Source organism: Gossypium hirsutum, chromosome D09, assembly GCF_007990345.1.
Source record: "Gossypium hirsutum isolate 1008001.06 chromosome D09, Gossypium_hirsutum_v2.1, whole genome shotgun sequence".
NCBI lineage: Eukaryota > Viridiplantae > Streptophyta > Magnoliopsida > Malvales > Malvaceae > Gossypium > Gossypium hirsutum.
This window is the reverse complement of record NC_053445.1, coordinates 6,336,151-6,353,343: the sequence shown is the minus strand read 5'-3', so window position 1 is coordinate 6,353,343 and position 17,193 is coordinate 6,336,151. Positions and strand designations below refer to the sequence as shown.

Genomic DNA, 17,193 nt, shown 5'->3' with positions numbered 1-17,193 from the left:
AAAGTCTCTCTCACTCTCACCGTTGCCGCCGACATCGTAATGATTTTTCGAGGCGATCTTCTCAGTACTTAACTGTATCTACTCTATCGCTTTGTGATTAATATTTGGCTCTCATTTCCAATTTTGAGTAGAGCTCTCTTTGCTTTTTGTTAGCTTCGTCTTATTGAAAATCATCTCTAAAAAAGTACAAATCGATCTATCGTTTGCCACTTTCCTTTTCTTTTAGTGATTGATTCAACAACCACTGCAATCAGGATTTCATCTGACATTTACATTGTTCATAACGACATTTTCTTGGAATGATTTAGTTCTTAATCCGTTTTTATTCTCATTTTCTAGGTTTCATCTGTTTGATTTCTTCAATTTTGTTATTTACTGAAGCTAATAGTGTTCGCGTTTCTCTTTTGACAATTTATTCTTTTTTCTCTGTTTCTCTTTTGACAATTTTAAACTAAGACTGTCTAAGAAGGGGAAACTTCTGTTGTCACTGTATCAAAATTTAATGTTCTAGGTTTGTAATTCAGTATTAGGTTTCAGTTGTTCTTCCATCCAATTTTTTGCATTTTGTATTGTGCTGTTTTGGGTTTCATGATCATACTGGAGATTGTCATGATTCGTGTATGCATAGATGTTTTCTTTTTCATACTACTAGGTGTTTGCATTCATCTGTAAGGATTGGGTAGATATTCTTTAAAATAGTTTTGAATGGAGCTCATCGATGAAATTAGTTGGGATTGTTTGTGTGCTGGTGGGTATTATTTGCAAATGGACTTTGATAGAAAATTTCAAGTAGACCCAAGGTATCACTATATATCATCTGAATGGGAAGTTTTTGTGTGATTACTGATTTATTCATCTGTGTTACCTAGGCTTATAGCATGTTTACATGAAGGGAAATTGAGTTGTAATCTTTTAAGTGAACAGGTTCTAGGTTTTGGCTATTTCAACGTTTTAGGTTGATTTGTTGTTCTACTATTCTCTCTTGTTTGAAAAGCTATGTTGGTTTCTGCTTTCAGTTGCATTATTTGCTTTTAAGTTGCTTCTCTTGTTTTTAGCCTGTAGTTATAAAATCTATTTTATATATATGCTTGGCCTTAACAGTGAATGAGAAAGAAAGCACTAAGAAGAAGAAGAAGCTATGGGAAGCACAAGTATTGCTACTTTCAACTGGTTGATGTGATAATGTTGTTTTATAATTGGTGGTTGTGAGGTCCAGTTTTTTAGATATATCATAGTAAAAGATTTGGCCAACTGATGAAGGCTTTTAAAGTTGTTCAAAATGTTCTCCAAGGCTCAAAGTATTGTGATATTAACCTAAATGGTGCTCTGCATTTTAATGCAATGTTATATCACTGTACAAGTGACTCCGACAAAGAGGTCTTACCTCATGAATGGTACGAAAAGGCATTTCCAAAGTTGACAAGATTGGCCCACTTGTTAAAAGATGTGGATTCAGTTGATGGGCGGCTTGTGAATGCAAACGACAATTCGATCATCATCAGTGATCGAATTGAACATAGAATGAATGCTTTCAAGTCACTTGTGAGAGTCTTTATTGGGTCCCCATCAGTTCAACAAATGCTAAAGAAAAAAATATCTTCATTTGACTGTTTTGGTAAACCTAGTGAAAGGGAGCCCATGATTGTGAATTCATTAACCTTAGTGAGCAATGTTTTGAATGTTACAGCTCAACAGAGGAAGTTGGTGCGTCTAACAATATGTCCTCAGGTTACACAACACAGTATATGGATGGGTGCCCTTGAGAAAATATTGAATGAACTGAAATTGGAGATTGATTTATTGAATTTCCAATTTCCAAGTAAAGGAACTAAGATGGGTAAGCAGATAGTTTATAGCTGCCTTAAGTTCTTGGACGAGTCTGCTGTTTCTTATGACTTTGATTCTGCTTCATGGATTCGACTTTCACCTGCAAAAGTTGTTGACTCTCCTCGCAAATGGGAGGATGTTCTTGAGATGTTTACTGATCTCATTAATTGCTTGAAGAGTGAGAAGGATTGGCTTTGTCATTTGAAAACGATTGAGGTGATGAAAGAAGGTGTGTCTCAGATTAGGGATGTGTTAGTTGATAACAGTATTGGGTATAAGGATTCTAGGCACCAAGAAAGCCTTGTACAAAGGAAGCTATCTAAGACATTGGGACACTCGTCACGGTGCTTGTTCACACTTTTATTGTATTACCTCTACGGGCAGGTTAGAGATCTTGAAGTGGATTTGTGTGGAGCAATGTATGGGAACGGTATTGAGAATAGGCTTACCTTGTGCATGGGAAGAGTTCTGACTTCAAATGAGGAGAAGATGGTTTGGAGTGGGGTTAAGCAGTTGGATAGGGCTCTGGGGTTATTCAAGTTTGTATGGGAAACAGCAGGTATGAAAGGGAATCTGGAGTTGCAAGGTCACTTATGGTTTGTAGGGCCTGAGGAGAGATTTTTCACATATCGAGGAAATGCCTTCTTTCTACATGGGATCAGTCTTGGACCTAAGATTATCTCGTCAAAAGCTCTATGATGTTTTAAGGTTATATTTTGGCATTCCTGATTAGCAATTACATCATGTTATTCAAGTCTTGACAATGTTTTTTAAATTTAGTTTTATTTTATTTACCATTCTTGCGAAATATGTTGCAGTATTTTAAAAAATGTTTCAAGACTTGAATAACCCTATTTAAAAATATAAAAAAATATTTAAATTTTATTAAAAATTAGAAAAATAATTGTAAAATTTCTTAAAAATTATAAAATGCATCAAAAAGGCGTTTTATATATTTTTTAATTTATAATTGTAAATTATTGATTTTTATTTTTTATATTTTAGGATTTTATAATTTTGTTTCTAATTTTTAATAAATTTTAGATGTTTCTAATTTACACCTTGATTCCAACTATATTTCCAATTCCATCCCCTCATCTCTATGCCATTTGACCAATTTGCAGTCGTTGCAGCTTGAGAGAAATCTTTTACATGGTTCCATCCCTTCATCTCTACTTCATTTACCTAATTTATTGTATCTATCCATGGCTTCGAATCTTCTGGAAGGTCCCATACCCCTTGATATTGAGAGTTTGAATGCCCTGCAATACTTAGATCTCTCAGACAACAAATTGAGTGGGAGGATTACCCTGCAAATTGGTGGCTTATCTCTATACCAGCTTGATCTAAGCCATAACATTCTCCAAGGAGTGAAACCTTCCCAGTTTGAGAGTTTAACTCAATTAAACATTTTAAATCTCAGTCGGAATAAATAACCAATACAAAGTAATTCCCTGAAGGGTCCAATTCCAGATGGGTTGTTGCATTTTGCACTAGAGGCATTTACAGCAACAAGGATTTATGTGGTTCCATTCAAGGCTTCCTTCCTTGCCCTTCATCCCCATCTGTAAATCAAGAAAGAAATAGCAAAGTCAAGCACAATCTGCTTGTCTTTATTCTGGTTCCAACTCTGTTATTTTTTGTCACAACTTTTGCATTGGTGATATTCATCCTTTGCCGAAAGTACAGAGCTAAAGCTTTGAAACATGATCCAAGTCCAACCAAAAATGGGGATTGATTCTCTATTTGCAATTTTGATGGAAAGATTGCATTTGAAGACATCATCAAAGCAACAGAGGAATTTGATATCAAATATTGCATTGAACGGGTGGTTATGGCAGTGTTTACAGAGTAGTCTTACCGAGTGGTAAAGTTGTTGCTTTAAAAAAACTCCACCGATTGGAAGCTAAGCAGCCACATTAAGATACAAGTTTCCGAAATGGGATAAAGTTTTTAACAGAAATACGACATAAAAACATCGTCACGCTCCATGGATTTTGTCTCCACAATCGGTGCATGTTGGTCTATGAATATATGGAAAAGGGAAACTTGTTTTATGCCTTAGCATTGATGATGAAGTTGTGGAAATGGATTGGATCAAAAGAGTGAATATTGTCAAAGGTGTCGCACATGCTCTATCTTACATGCATCATGATTACAACCCTCCAATTGTTCATCGAGACATCTCAAGCAATAACATTTTGTTGAACTCTGAATTGGAAGCTTTTATTGTTGATTTTGGGACTGCAAGATTTCTTACTCCTGATTCATCTAATCAAACTGTAATTGTTGGAACATATGGATATATTGCCCCAGGTTCTTCACCTTCACTTTCTTTTTTTCCTTTTTATTTAGTTTCATCCATTATTACCTTGTATTGGTTATTTATTTTGAATTACATATTGAAATAATATGATAGAAACAAATAGGAAAAGCAAAATTAAGAAAGATCAAATATAAAAAAAAAAATTCGAGATTAGAAAATTCAAATGCAATTATACATGCAACCACATTTGAATACAAAATATAAATTAACATCTAATTAAGTCGTTTTTTTGTTTTAATTACAGAATTTATTTTTTCGTTGGTCGTGACCGAAAAATGTGATGTTATGGCTTTGGAGTGTTGGCATCGAAAAAATTGATGTGATGGGAAAGCATCTTGTTGAATTGTTGTCATTACTATCATTATCATCGTCTCGTGTCTAGAATTTCATGCTAAATGAAACTTTGGACCCTCGATTATCACCCTTGACAAGTTGAAAAATGGTAGGAGACATCGTTTTTATTGTTGTCATTGCTTTTGCATGCTTACGAGCTAGACCCAAAGCTCGACCAACAATAAAATTAGTGTCTCAAGAATTCCTACACGTCAAGTATCCAATTGCAATGCCTCTTCATAAAATATCATTGATTAAGCTTAAGAATCACGAGATATTTATGAGAGATGAAAGTCACAATAAATGACATTTTTAAAGAGGATATGAATACCATATTCATCTAAATATCTCCTTAGGCTAGATTTTGGCTATTGAATTTGATTTAATTTTAGAAATTACCTTGTTGATCTAATTATAAATTTTGAAGTTGATTTAATAATTTAGTACCAACGGAAAGTGACAAGTGGAATCAATCTTCACTAGGGCATGATACTGCTATTTATAGTTGTTTTCTTGTTTTCCTACAATTTTTTCATTCATTATCATCAATGCAGTTAAGCTTACGCTGTAAAGTGACGATGACAACCACTGAGCATCTTAAAGTTCTGAAATTTGCAGTTGTAATTCATCTCAACGCAGCTCTCATTGCAATAAAACCACAACTTGGGGAGAAATTTTATACTTATTCGAAGGCAGAATAAAACTCAAATACGATATAATTAATCCAATTCGAAATGAGAGTTTGATATACTTCAAATCAATTACCTGCATATTGAAACTCATGCTTCATGCTCATTTTCGAAATGATATAGTAAATTCCCCATACCAGAAAACATGTAATAAAATGGAGAAGAGAAGGGAATGGGGACATAGTCATTGTAAAGGTCAGCATGCCTTGGGTTTTGGCGATCGGTGAAGATAAATATTATGATATGGAGAGACATGCGGACCATTTGGAGGGTAGAGGCTTCTTGTTGAAGATGGCCAGCAATGCAGCAGCAAGGATGTTTTGGTGCTTAACCATGCAGCTGTTTTTGTTTTTTTCTTTCAAACTAGTCTAGTTTATTTTGTAATCAGTCTTGTTGATGTACAAAGACTAGTTAGCTTATTTTTTTATGTTTAGGTGATGATTTAACCGATAAATCAGCTTGTTTATGTGTGCAAGTTATGTTTTGTAAGGGAGTTGTTATGTATTAGGTAATTGTTTGTAACAAAAGTGAACAATGCCTTAATGAAAAACACATCAGCTAAGAGTTTTTGCTGATCATCTTTCATTCTTCAGTTTCTTTTCTTTCATGTTTTTCTGTTTTCTGTTGCAAAAACCTCAACACTTCTAAGAGGTTGTCCACACATTAACGCCAACCCAGCCTGCACTCTATTGCTAGTTCTAGATTTTAAGTTGGATCCGGTGCGCTCTAATTGTATAGCCTAGAAATGGGAAGAAGTAAAAGCTATATATCCTTGAGATTTGGCAGGGCTTTAAGGATTCAATGATAAGTGTGTAATTTATCAATTATTTGTGATATTTCTCCCTTGAATTATGTTATTTATGTTTTTAACTATATTATTTATATTTATATTTTATTTATTGTGTATTTAGAGAATAATTAAAAAAATGAAGTTAAAGTTTATTTTTAAAAATTTTTTGCGCTTTGAATTTTTAACATAGTGCAACTTCAGTATTTTGATTGAAAGATTGCATTTGAAGACATCTGAAAGCAACAGAGGATTTTGATATCAAATATTGCTTTGGAACATTTGATTATGGCAGTGTCTACAGAGTAGTCTTACCATGTGGTAAAGTTGTTGCTTTAGAAAAACTATCCGCCAGTGATTTACATATGTGTACGCCACTTGGTCTATCTGTCATGTTCTATTCACCAATCTTGATTAGTTCGCCATTCCTGGAGAGTTCGACAAATTTAGAGAGTACACCAAATTTAGGGAGTTCGCCGGTCGTGCATGTTACATGAATGATCATCTTACAACAAATATGGCACCTTATCTATTTTCATTTCTACTAGTGGAAATGGTCAATTATTAGTTGTTAAATAATTTTTTTAGAGTAATTTTCAAGGCATCAATTGTAAATAATTAAGGGATATAGTCGTACTTGTGTGTATATATAGGTTATACATATCATTTCAGGCTTCTTTAATTGTAAATAAGTAATAGATATGTGATAAATGCCAAGAGTAACATTTTTAGCCTCATTTTAATGCATTTTTGCATGATTATTCGATTTAAAATGGTGAATTTTATGCTCTTAATCTTTTAAATTCATGTTTCTATACTTAGTGTCGAAACCATTTTTGAAAAAAACAAAAAAAGTTTAGTTGTCGACTTGAAAATAAAAATTGGAGTCGCCACCGATCTTTTATAGAGGTGTGATCGGATCACCTTGAAAATAATTTTAGGTCTGTAAGTTTTGAGAAAACAGGTTCAGGAGTCGGTTACGGACGAGGAAGGGTTAGCACCCTCGTGACGCCCAAAATTGGTACCGAATTGATTGTTTAATGTCTTAATGTCGAAATTTTGAAAAGATTTTAAAATACAATCCTTGATGAGAAAACTTGAACAAACTAGATTGAATGATAAGACGCATTTACTTCGAAGAAATAAATTGTCACACTCAGTAAGTTAGGGTGTTACAATTTAATCTTCGAAATCAAATGTATTCTTTTTTAAGAAAATCATAAGTTTAAAGAAGGTTATTTGATTGTTTGAGTCAGTCGAGAAATCAGAATCCAGTAAGCTAGGATTCAATTTCTTGAAATTCTTAAACCTCAAATATTGCCTTTATTTTAAAATTGAGACGACAAAATGCCACATCTAGTAAGTTAGGATCCGACATTTTGTAATCCTTAAAACTTTATTACAACAATTGAATGGTTTTAGTAAAATGAACACTTGATGATACGAATTCGTCGATAAGAATTGAAGCCCAGTAAGTTAGGGCACAATTCTCTCGATGACTTATAAACACCAAGCCCTTTTTAGGAATTTTGAAGTAAAACGATTCTAATGCCTTGATGAAATGCAATTCTTACAAACAATATAATTGGATAGCAATATATAAAGCGGATGATGAATAACAAAACAAATTTACAATATGGAACAACCAAACATATAATACATCAACGTAAATAATTAAGTATCTAATAGATCAATAATCAGTCTCCTAAGATATCTTGGATATAAAGAAATGGACATTTAGAAATAATTTAATAATAAATATTTGAACTAAAGTAAGCAAATGAATAACCCTTTTTAATAAATAAAATACTTATGTATGAAAAGCATATACAATTTTATAAGTTGAAATCTATTATACTTTATATTTATTTATATACACCAAAAAAGGTTCCTTATAAATTATACATATAGATATAATAGTCATGAAACATCATGGTGAAAATAAAATTTGGAACTATATTCTAAAATAGATTATTGAGAAATATGAAGTAACATATCAATTTTTTAAAATAAATTAAGTGTGATAAAATGAATAATAATATATCGAATTGGAAAAATAAAAGTATATAAAAAAATTAAAAATGATGTCAATGAATTTAAAACATATTGATAATAATTTGAAAGACTAAAGTATTATATTTTAGAAATCATATTAATGATAAATTTGAAAAAATATTAAGTCAATGTCAAAATAATGTTGAAACAATGAATTAATATAAGAATTGATTTATTAAAAACTTTGAAAATCAAAATTAAATATGAAAAGCATTTTTGAAATTGAGAACAATAATCGACAACCTTTAAATCAAAGTTTAAATAAAATTAAAATAATAAGAGGAAACAAAATTAAATAAAATACGATAAGCTTAAAGTATTAATGTATAATGAATTTAAAATATAAAATACAGACTAAAATAATAATTTATCACATTTTAAACTATAATAATAATAAATTTAAACATTATTAAATTAAATACTATAAGTAATATTAAAATCTATAATATGTAAAAAAGTATTATTGAAATAAAAAAAATGAATTTGTATTAAATCAAAATTTATTTCAAAACTGAGGGACTGATCCAGCAATTAAGCGCAAACACTAAAATAATTACAATCAACCACATAAAACGGTACCGTTTCAATTTGGATCTGAATGAAAACAGAACAAAATATGAAGTACAAATTATAAACAGATAAAAAATGATCAATTGTAATCCCATTAGACGCAAAGGGACTTATTAGGCAAATAAACCAATCATCCATTGCACGCGGATCCTACCCCAGATCGGGTCACTGCTCGGATGTGGATCTTCAAACTACACCGTTTCGAAGTCATTATATTGACTCTGAACGTCCGCGTTTAATAACCGCTTTTAATGCCCTAAACCTAAAACATTTTAACCTTTCTAAAATCCTAAAGAGCAGCAGTTCACTTTGCGCCGTTCTGACGATTCATCACCTTTGAAGACCTCTGATCTTCGCCCCAACTCCGATGGTTGCGGAGACAGCAAAAATTCAGCCTCCAGGTACGCCCTCCCCTTTCTCTTTTTGTTTCTTTCCTTAAGAAAATACTAGCCAATGTAAAAGCGAAAAAAATGGGAATAGAGAAGCAATCTGCAAAATAAAAAAATGAAAGAAACCCAGAAAATCACCTTTCAATATTTTTTCTTTGTATTCTGAATGCGTAAGTCCCTAAAATTACAGCGATTTTTGGTTGTTATATCCTTATTCGACAAAGAACCGAGAAAATCGAATAAAAATGAAAAAAAATAAAGTAAAACCCTATTGGTTTTGCCCTCTGCTGCGTTGTTTTCATTCTATTTGCAGGTGTGGCATACGGCGGGGGACGTGGCGTGTGCGGAGGCGAAGGCGCGCGCGTACGGAGGCTCGTCACGTGTGGAGGGAGAGCGAAGAGGTGCTACTACTGCGGCGCTGAGAACCTTTGCTGCTAGGGTTTCTAACTTCTGGTTTTAGCGTTGGGCCGCTTCGTGATTTGGCTAGGGTCTTAGGCAAATTGGGTTTAAATTTTAATGGGCCTTAGTGAGTTAGCATTTAGGCTTTTGGGCCACTGTACTAGGTCTGGATGTAAATGGACAATGGACTATTGGATTTTTAATTTTAACTTTTTTTATTTGGCTTATTTTATTTTATTTATTTTGTTATTTTTTTTGTGGGCCGGGCATAAATTGGGTATTATACTTAGGAGAGCATTTGGGAGCAAAAGGGTCAAAAATCGGAAAATCAGAGCAAGTTTCAAAAGCCATACGGGCTGCCACATGGCCATGTGCCAGACTATGTGGAAATTGCGAATCGCACTCCAAACCTATAGAAAATCACATTTTTTAGGTTTTTTAGGCATTTTAAAAGCTATATATGACAAAGATAAGAAGAGGAGAGAGAGTTGTCATAGAATATTCAAGAAAACAACTCAGAAAATTCCATTGAAGCCGACTCTGAAGCAGATTTCCATCAAGATTGAAGATCTCCTTTTGATTTCTTTGAAGTTTATCATGAGTTTCTTTATTTCTTATGATTATACCATCTTTGGGATGTTTTTATTTGCTATCATGAACTGATTTTCTAAATACCTACGGGAGATGAACCCTATGATGGATTCTGTCATTTGATTTTTATTTTACACGATAAATAGTTAGATCTTGTTCTCAATTATGTGTGCTTAATTCTTGGTTTGATATTTATAAATTATTGATCCATGTTTGATGTGCTTAAATCAGAGGAGGAATAGACTCTGTTTAGAAGTAGATCTAGCATAATTGAGTGGATTTGAAAATAAGATGATATAAATCTACTAAATTAGAGTCAAATCTAATAGGGGAATTCATAGACCGAGTTAATGTGATAATAGGGATTTTAATTAGAAAGAAATTTCAATTAATCAACCTAGAGTCAGTTGCTCTTAGTCTTGAAGAAAGATATTAACATAATTTATGGATTTCTACAGATCAAGATACTAAGTGAAGAAATTGTATAATATGGATTGATAATGACAGATGAAGTTTAGGTGAATTCTTTCCTGGATATTGTCTCGCTTCTTAGTTGTTAATCATTTATTCCTGATTTGTTCTTTATTGTGTTCGTTAGTTAATTAATTTAGTTAATTTTAGTTATCAATCAATTGCTCCAATTATTTAGTTAAATAATAGAAAGACGTTAATTACTAGTACTTTTAGTTCTCGTGGGAACAATATTTATGCTCATCGTAGCTATACTATTAATTCATAGGTGTACTTGCCTTCGTCAATTTTTAGTTGATTTACGATTGCAATCAATATGGCATCCTGGAAACAACTTACAATCTAAATAAAAGATTGCAGGTTTCTTTGCAGATTTATGTGCTATCAAATTGGCATTGATGCTTTGGTGTTCTAATGGGAAGGAATTTTGAAGTTATTAAAGTCCAACTCTTTGTTTGGAAATTGTTTGGAAATGCATGATGCATAAGGAATTTTGATATCATGGTTTATTTAGGCTTGATTTAAAGAATTGGGCAAATAGGGGTATCTCCTTCACCATGGGTATTATATGAGGACATCCTCACAAAAATTGACAAACTTGGTTTTGATGATTGCAAATGTTAATTTTTATCATATGTTAAGGGGAATCAATGTTGTACATGGAAATGTAATGTTTTTTTACTTCTTGGTGTTGGGGTTTGTTATGTTTTAAGCACCTTGCATGGGTGATTATATCTATTTTCTCATTACCTTATTACTAAAAGCTTTTACCTTGGCAAAATAGTAATAGTATGAGAAAATATATTAATATGTGTCTCGTAAGTAAGATCGAAAATCACAAACATGTACTATTACAAAAACTTACAAAATAAACTCAGAGATGATATTACCTATTTGTTTCACTACCCTTTTTCTTTCTTACATTTCGATTGCAATCATGGTCGCCATTGTTCAAACTTTGGCCACACCATCCTCGCTAGAGATGAAAGCAAAAACGCTCATCCATACTGGTTGGAGGAGTTCAAGTGACTATGACACTTCAGAACCTTACACATGGCCAGGTGTATCATGCAATAAAGCTGGTGTTGCGAAGTGGCCATCTATGTAATGGCGAACACAGATCACACATCTACAAGCTCACCCAAAGATGCAAGCTCACCAAAGCTGCGATGTCAACAAAGGTGTAAGCTCTGTTAGGTGAGCTTATACATGCGAGCCCTTTCTTTGCAAGTTGCCAACTTGCTCTAATATGATAAATTTTCTTGACAAGATGCTATGGCTGCTGATTAGACTAAAATCAATCAATAGAGAGGCAAGTTGTACTGTACAAGTTCCAAGATTTACCAAGTAGTAATTATTTAATATTATTTTTAGCTTATTTAAACATTGTTGTACATGTAAACTATAAGCCAAGTAATGAAACTGAATATCAAAACTTGATTGCTTCATTTTTATCTATTTTTGTTTCTGTCTCAATCCATTTTTCATCAAATATTCAATAGCTGAAAGCATCATCTGCATTGAGCTCTGTGTTGCAAGTGTACCAGGTATGTTTGATGAACTAAAAAAATTGAAATTCTCCTGCTTTCCAAACCTTTTTTTATCTTGATATAGTTTGGATTGGATTAATGGAAGCATCCTGTCTCAAATAAATACTTTATCCTCAATGGAGAACCTCAATCTTTCAAACAACCATCTAATTGGTAAATTACCTAAGTTTCTTGGAAAACTTACTCAATTGAAAGAGCTCAACCTTTCTGGTAACTCTTGTGAAGGTTCTATCCCCTTGGATTGGGGAAGTTTAAATAGTTTGATCTCTATGCAAATGGTTAGTTGCAACATTTGTGGTCCTATCTCTTATACTTTGGGTAATTTAACCAATTTGAACCTGTTGGTATTTTATCAGAAAAGAAAACTGAACTAATGAAGGAAATTGAACTAATGAATATTATTCAATAAGGTTCACAATTTATACTAAGCGAAAACAACAACCCACTAACAATATGTTCCTAAAATTAAGCATCAAATATAAATTCAAATAAAAAAAACCTAAAAATAGCAAACATTAAAAATAGCAGTCCTAAACACATCAACTAACACTCCTTGCTTTAGGAGCTGCAAACACCAAGTGTTGTTCTCAAAGCTTTAAATTCGCTTACTAGGAGTGACTTGGTGAAGATATTTGCAACCTTCTCCTTTGTTTTGCAATGAATCAGTATAACATTACCTTCTTTTTGTACTTCCCTAAAAAATAAAAGCTTAATATTGAAATTCTTAGTCTTCCCATGAAATATTGGCTTGTGAGAATTGTAATGGCATCTTGATTATCAATGAAAATCATTGTGCTTTCCTTCTGTTCAAGGTTAAGATCACTTAAAAATTTTCTCAACCACAGAACTTGATAAACAACGGCCGTAGTAGTAACAAATTCTGCTTCAGTGGATTGAGCCACAGTTTCTTGCTTCTTCGAGCTCCATGAGAAGACACCAGATCCAAAAGTAAAACAATAGCTTGATGTACTCCTCATGTGATCAATGGAACCTCCCCAATCACTACCAGAGAAGCCAACAAGCTTGAACTCCTTGCTTCTTGTGAATTTAACACCAAAATTACTCGAGGCATTGATATAATGAACTACTCTCTTGGCAGTCCTGAGATGCAATTCATTGGTACAATGCATAAATTGTGACAAAATACTTACAACATTTAAAATATCAGGACGTGTTGCTGTAAGATACATTAAGCAACCAATCAAACTTCTAAAATATCCCTCATCAACTTTATCAGCTCCATCTTCTTTACACAACTTCTCATTTTGATTCATAGGAGTACTCACTTCCTTGCATTCTTTAAGTTTGAATTTCTTTAAGATATCCTTGGCATACTTCTTCTGACAGAGGAATACTTCATGGTCAGCCTGTTTAATTTATATTCCAAGAAAAAAGGAGATCAATCCGAGATTTTTCATATAAAAAACCTTCACCATCTCCTACTTGAATTCCTCAAGCAACCGTGCATCATTTCCCATCAGCAAGAGATCATCAACATAAAGAGAGATTATCAAAATATCATTATTCTGACGTTTGACATAAATAATGGGCTCGAACAGATTTTTTTCAAAACCCAAGCTCAGTAAATGATCACCTACCTTACTGTACCAAGCTCTCTGAGCTTGTTTCAACCCATAAAGAGCCTTATTGAGAAGAAACACATTGTTTGCCTCACATTTCTTTATAAAACCTTGAAGCTGCTCAACATAAATTTCTTCTTGCAAAGTGCCATTTAAAAAAGCTGATTTTACATCAAACTAATACACTCTTCAATTCATTTGAGTTGATACAGTAAGTAAAAGTCTTATGGTGTCCAAATGAGACCACAAGTCTTACTTTGTGCTTCTTGATTGAGCCATCAACATTAAGCTTAGTTCTGTACACCCACTTGACTCCAATCACCTTTCTATCATAGGGTCGATCAACCAACTCCCATGTTTTATTTTTCTCAATCATGAACAACTCCTCCTTCATTGCAGCCACCCACTTTATGTCCTTTATTGCTGTGAAAAAATCTGTAGGTTCACATACAACTATATTACATCTTGTATAAATGTCAATGAGCAACCTAGTACCCCTTGTTGGAGCATCATCCAACAACTCATTTAGCCAATTTTTATCTTTATTTATGGTTGAAACAGGAAATTTAAGCTTCAGATCTGCTATGCTTTTGCCACTTTTCTCACCCCAGTTCCACTCTTCATCTTCCATGAAATGAACATCTTTGCTCGTAACAATTTTCCCAAACTACGATTGGAAAATTTTTATAAGTTTTTGCAACAGTGCTATAGTCGATAAAGACTCTTGGAAGTGCCTTTTTGTCTAACTTGTCTCTCTTGATCTGTGGAACGTGAGTGAAGCACAAACAACCAAATATTTTGAGAAAATTTAAAGATGATTTATGACCTTACCAAGCCTCATAGGGTGTTTGATCCTTGACCGTTTTTGTGGGCAGTCTATTCTGCAGGAAAATCGTAGTATGAGCTGTTTCTGCCCAAAACTTTTTGGGTAAAATTTTCTCATGCAACATACATCTAGTCATGTCTAAGATGTATTTGTTTCACCTTTCATTAACTCCATTCTGTTGTGGAGTATAGGGAGCTATTAACTAATGTTCAATGCCAGCTTCTTCACAAAATGCATTGAAATTTTCTAATGTATAGTCCTTGCCATTATCAGACCTCAATATTGGAATGTGGTTGCCACTTTGATTTTCCATAGTCTTCTTGAATTTCTAGAAAACTCCAACCACTTCTAACTTGAGATATAAGAAGAAAATCCAACACATTCTTGTAAAATCATCAATAAAAGTAGCATAATACCGACTACCTACTAATGAAGGAGTTCTTTGAGGTCTAGAAATGTCTATGTGAATCAATTGCAACTTAGAAGTGGCTCTCCGTGTTGTCTTAGAAAATGGCTTTCTATTTTGTTTTCCAAATTGACAAGCTTTACATGTCAGTATGTGATTAACAAGTTTCGGAAGATCAAATGCCATCCTTTTGGACTTCATCTGTAGTATCCCCTGATGGTGATAGTGTCCAAACCTTTTATGCCACAACATTGTGAGGTTTTCTTTGACTAGAAAAGCTGATTGCTCCTCTTACATTGGATTGAGGGAAAAACTTATTCTTGCCATCTTAACTTTGAACATCTTCTGTCCTGTAGCATCCTCTATCACATATGCCTTTTTCATGAACTTCACTTTGAATCCCTTCTCTACTAATTGACCAACACTAATCAGGTTTTGATCAATATCAGGTACATAGAAAACATCAGTAATGAACTTGGTACCTGAACAACTTGTAATAGCTATAGTACCCTTTCCTTTGACTTTAACGTAGTCATCGTTCCAAACTCTAACCTTCTTGGACTTGGTACTCTTCAGTTCTTTGAATAACTCTTTGTCATGTGTCATATGATTAGTGCAACCATTGTCAATGAGGCAACTTTCACAAGTTGTAACAAAAAGCTAATCTTCTTCTTCTTGATCTGCCACTTGTGCTTCATCTCCTTGTTGTTGATTTTTGTACTTACAAATAACAGCTTCATGTCCCATTTGGTTACACTTGCTGCACTTTGCATCTGGTCTTCTCCAGCACTTGAAAGAAGGGTGACCTTTCTTATCGTAATGTTAACATGGAGGATAATCCTTATTTATTCCTGACCTTCTATTTCCAATTTTAATTTTGTTCTTAAATGCAGAGCTTTCTCCACTCACAGAGTGAATATTTTTGTTCTTTGGTCTCTTGTTCTTTCCCTCATCTTGATGTTTAACTGGTAGAGCACCTTCGACGGCCCCTTCTTACATCATTACACGCCTTTGCTCTTGTGCTTGTAAAGCACTTAAGAGTTTCGCCAAAATAATCTTTGAGATATCCTTCATGTTCTATGAGGTGGTGATGGTAGCCTTAAACCTTTCAAGTAATGTTACAAGGATTTTCTCCACAATCCTTGAATCTGCTAGAGATAAACCTAGCAGCTTGACCTTATTGGCTATGTTAAGAAGCATTTCAGAATACTCATTGACTATCTCAGTCTCCTTCATCTTAAGCAGCTCAAAATCATGTAAAAGATTCAACACTTACATCCCACGAATTCTCTCATCTCCCTCGTACTCAGTCTTGAGATAATCCCATATCTTCTTTGCTGACTTTAGAGACATAATTCACGTGAAAATAGTTGATGAAACTGTAGCAAACAAACAGGCTTTTGCGTTTGATTTCCTTGTCTTTTTTTCTTTTTGTGTTTTGATTTGTGTCACAGTGGGGTTGGTAGGCAATGTAGGAATCTCGTAGTCTTCTTCCACTACTTCCCAAAGATCTATAGCCTTTAGGTAAGTCTCCATTCACATTTCCTAAATCTGATAATTATCTCCATAAAAAATAGGTGGCACAATCAAAGAGAAATTAATTTTAGCTTCTATAATGCAGCAAACACTAACATATGACCCTTAAGAAAAAAGCTCTGATTACCAATTGTTGGTATTTTATCAGAAAAGAAAATTGAACTGATTAATTTTATTCAGCAAGGTTCACAATTTATACTAAGTAAAAAGAACAACTCACTAACAATATGTTCCTAAACTTAAACATCAAACATAAATTCAAATAACAAAACACCTAAAAAAAACCATTAAAAATAACAAACACTACAAATTGCAGTCTTGAACGCATAAACTAACAGAAACAGTTAGACCTCCACGATAACCAAATTACTGGTCCTATCCCTTTTACCCTTGGCAATTTAATTAATTTAAAACAATTGGACTTATATTTTAATCAAATAATTGGGGCAATTCCTCCAACTTTGGGTCACTTAAGTAATTTGGAAATTTTATATTTTACTTCAAACCAAATTAGCGGTTTTGTTCCATCAGAATTAGGGAACATGAAGAATTTGGCTGTACTAAATTTCTGTAACAACAAGCTTAAAGGCTCGATCCCTCCATCACTATCCACCTTATCCAATTTCAGCTACTTGTGCTTAGATTCGAATATTCTACAAGGTCCAATTCCTGGTGAAGTTAGAAACTTGGAGAATTTGTTTGAATTGAATCTATGTAAAAACAAGCTCAATGGTATGATGCCTGATGCGGTCGTTGAAAGCACCAAAAATATCCTATCCCTAATAAATAATGAAAAGAATAGTAAAAGAGAAGTAGGGTCAAATCCTCAGGGACTGGACTTGCAAAATATCTTGTTTC

The 17,193-nt window shown here is 33.4% G+C and overlaps 2 protein-coding genes and 1 pseudogene across 7 annotated transcripts in view; all 3 read left to right on the top strand.

Annotated features, from left to right (window-relative positions):
* Window positions 1-1,175, top strand: part of LOC121220727 (uncharacterized) — a 2,751-nt pseudogene extending 1,576 nt beyond the window's left edge.
* The window catches only part of LOC107893752 (uncharacterized), an 8,690-nt gene extending 2,937 nt beyond the window's left edge, over window positions 1-5,753 (top strand). Inside the window, exons 1-4 of one of the 6 annotated variants that reach the window (XR_005918410.1) lie at window positions 1-74; window positions 1,102-2,535; window positions 2,952-4,143; window positions 4,398-5,753. Coding sequence is in view for 5 of the 6 variants with exons in the window: in XM_016818825.2 (XP_016674314.1) it covers window positions 1,255-2,526 (1,272 nt within the window). In the remaining variant the exon portion in view is untranslated. Of the gene's footprint in view, window positions 75-1,101; window positions 2,625-2,951; window positions 4,198-4,397 lie in introns of those variants that run through there. The other 5 variants (XM_016818825.2, XM_016818824.2, XM_016818827.2 and 2 more) reach the window with 5 other exon arrangements.
* LOC107894537 (LRR receptor-like serine/threonine-protein kinase FEI 1) lies at window positions 3,033-9,398 on the top strand. Its single transcript, XM_041100160.1, has 6 exons — window positions 3,033-3,211; window positions 3,301-3,448; window positions 3,606-3,694; window positions 3,893-4,143; window positions 8,883-8,988; window positions 9,290-9,398. Exons 1-6 carry the CDS (start codon window positions 3,033-3,035, stop codon window positions 9,396-9,398), a joined length of 882 nt encoding a protein of 293 aa, XP_040956094.1.
* Window positions 9,399-17,193: the final 7,795 nt, after the last annotated feature.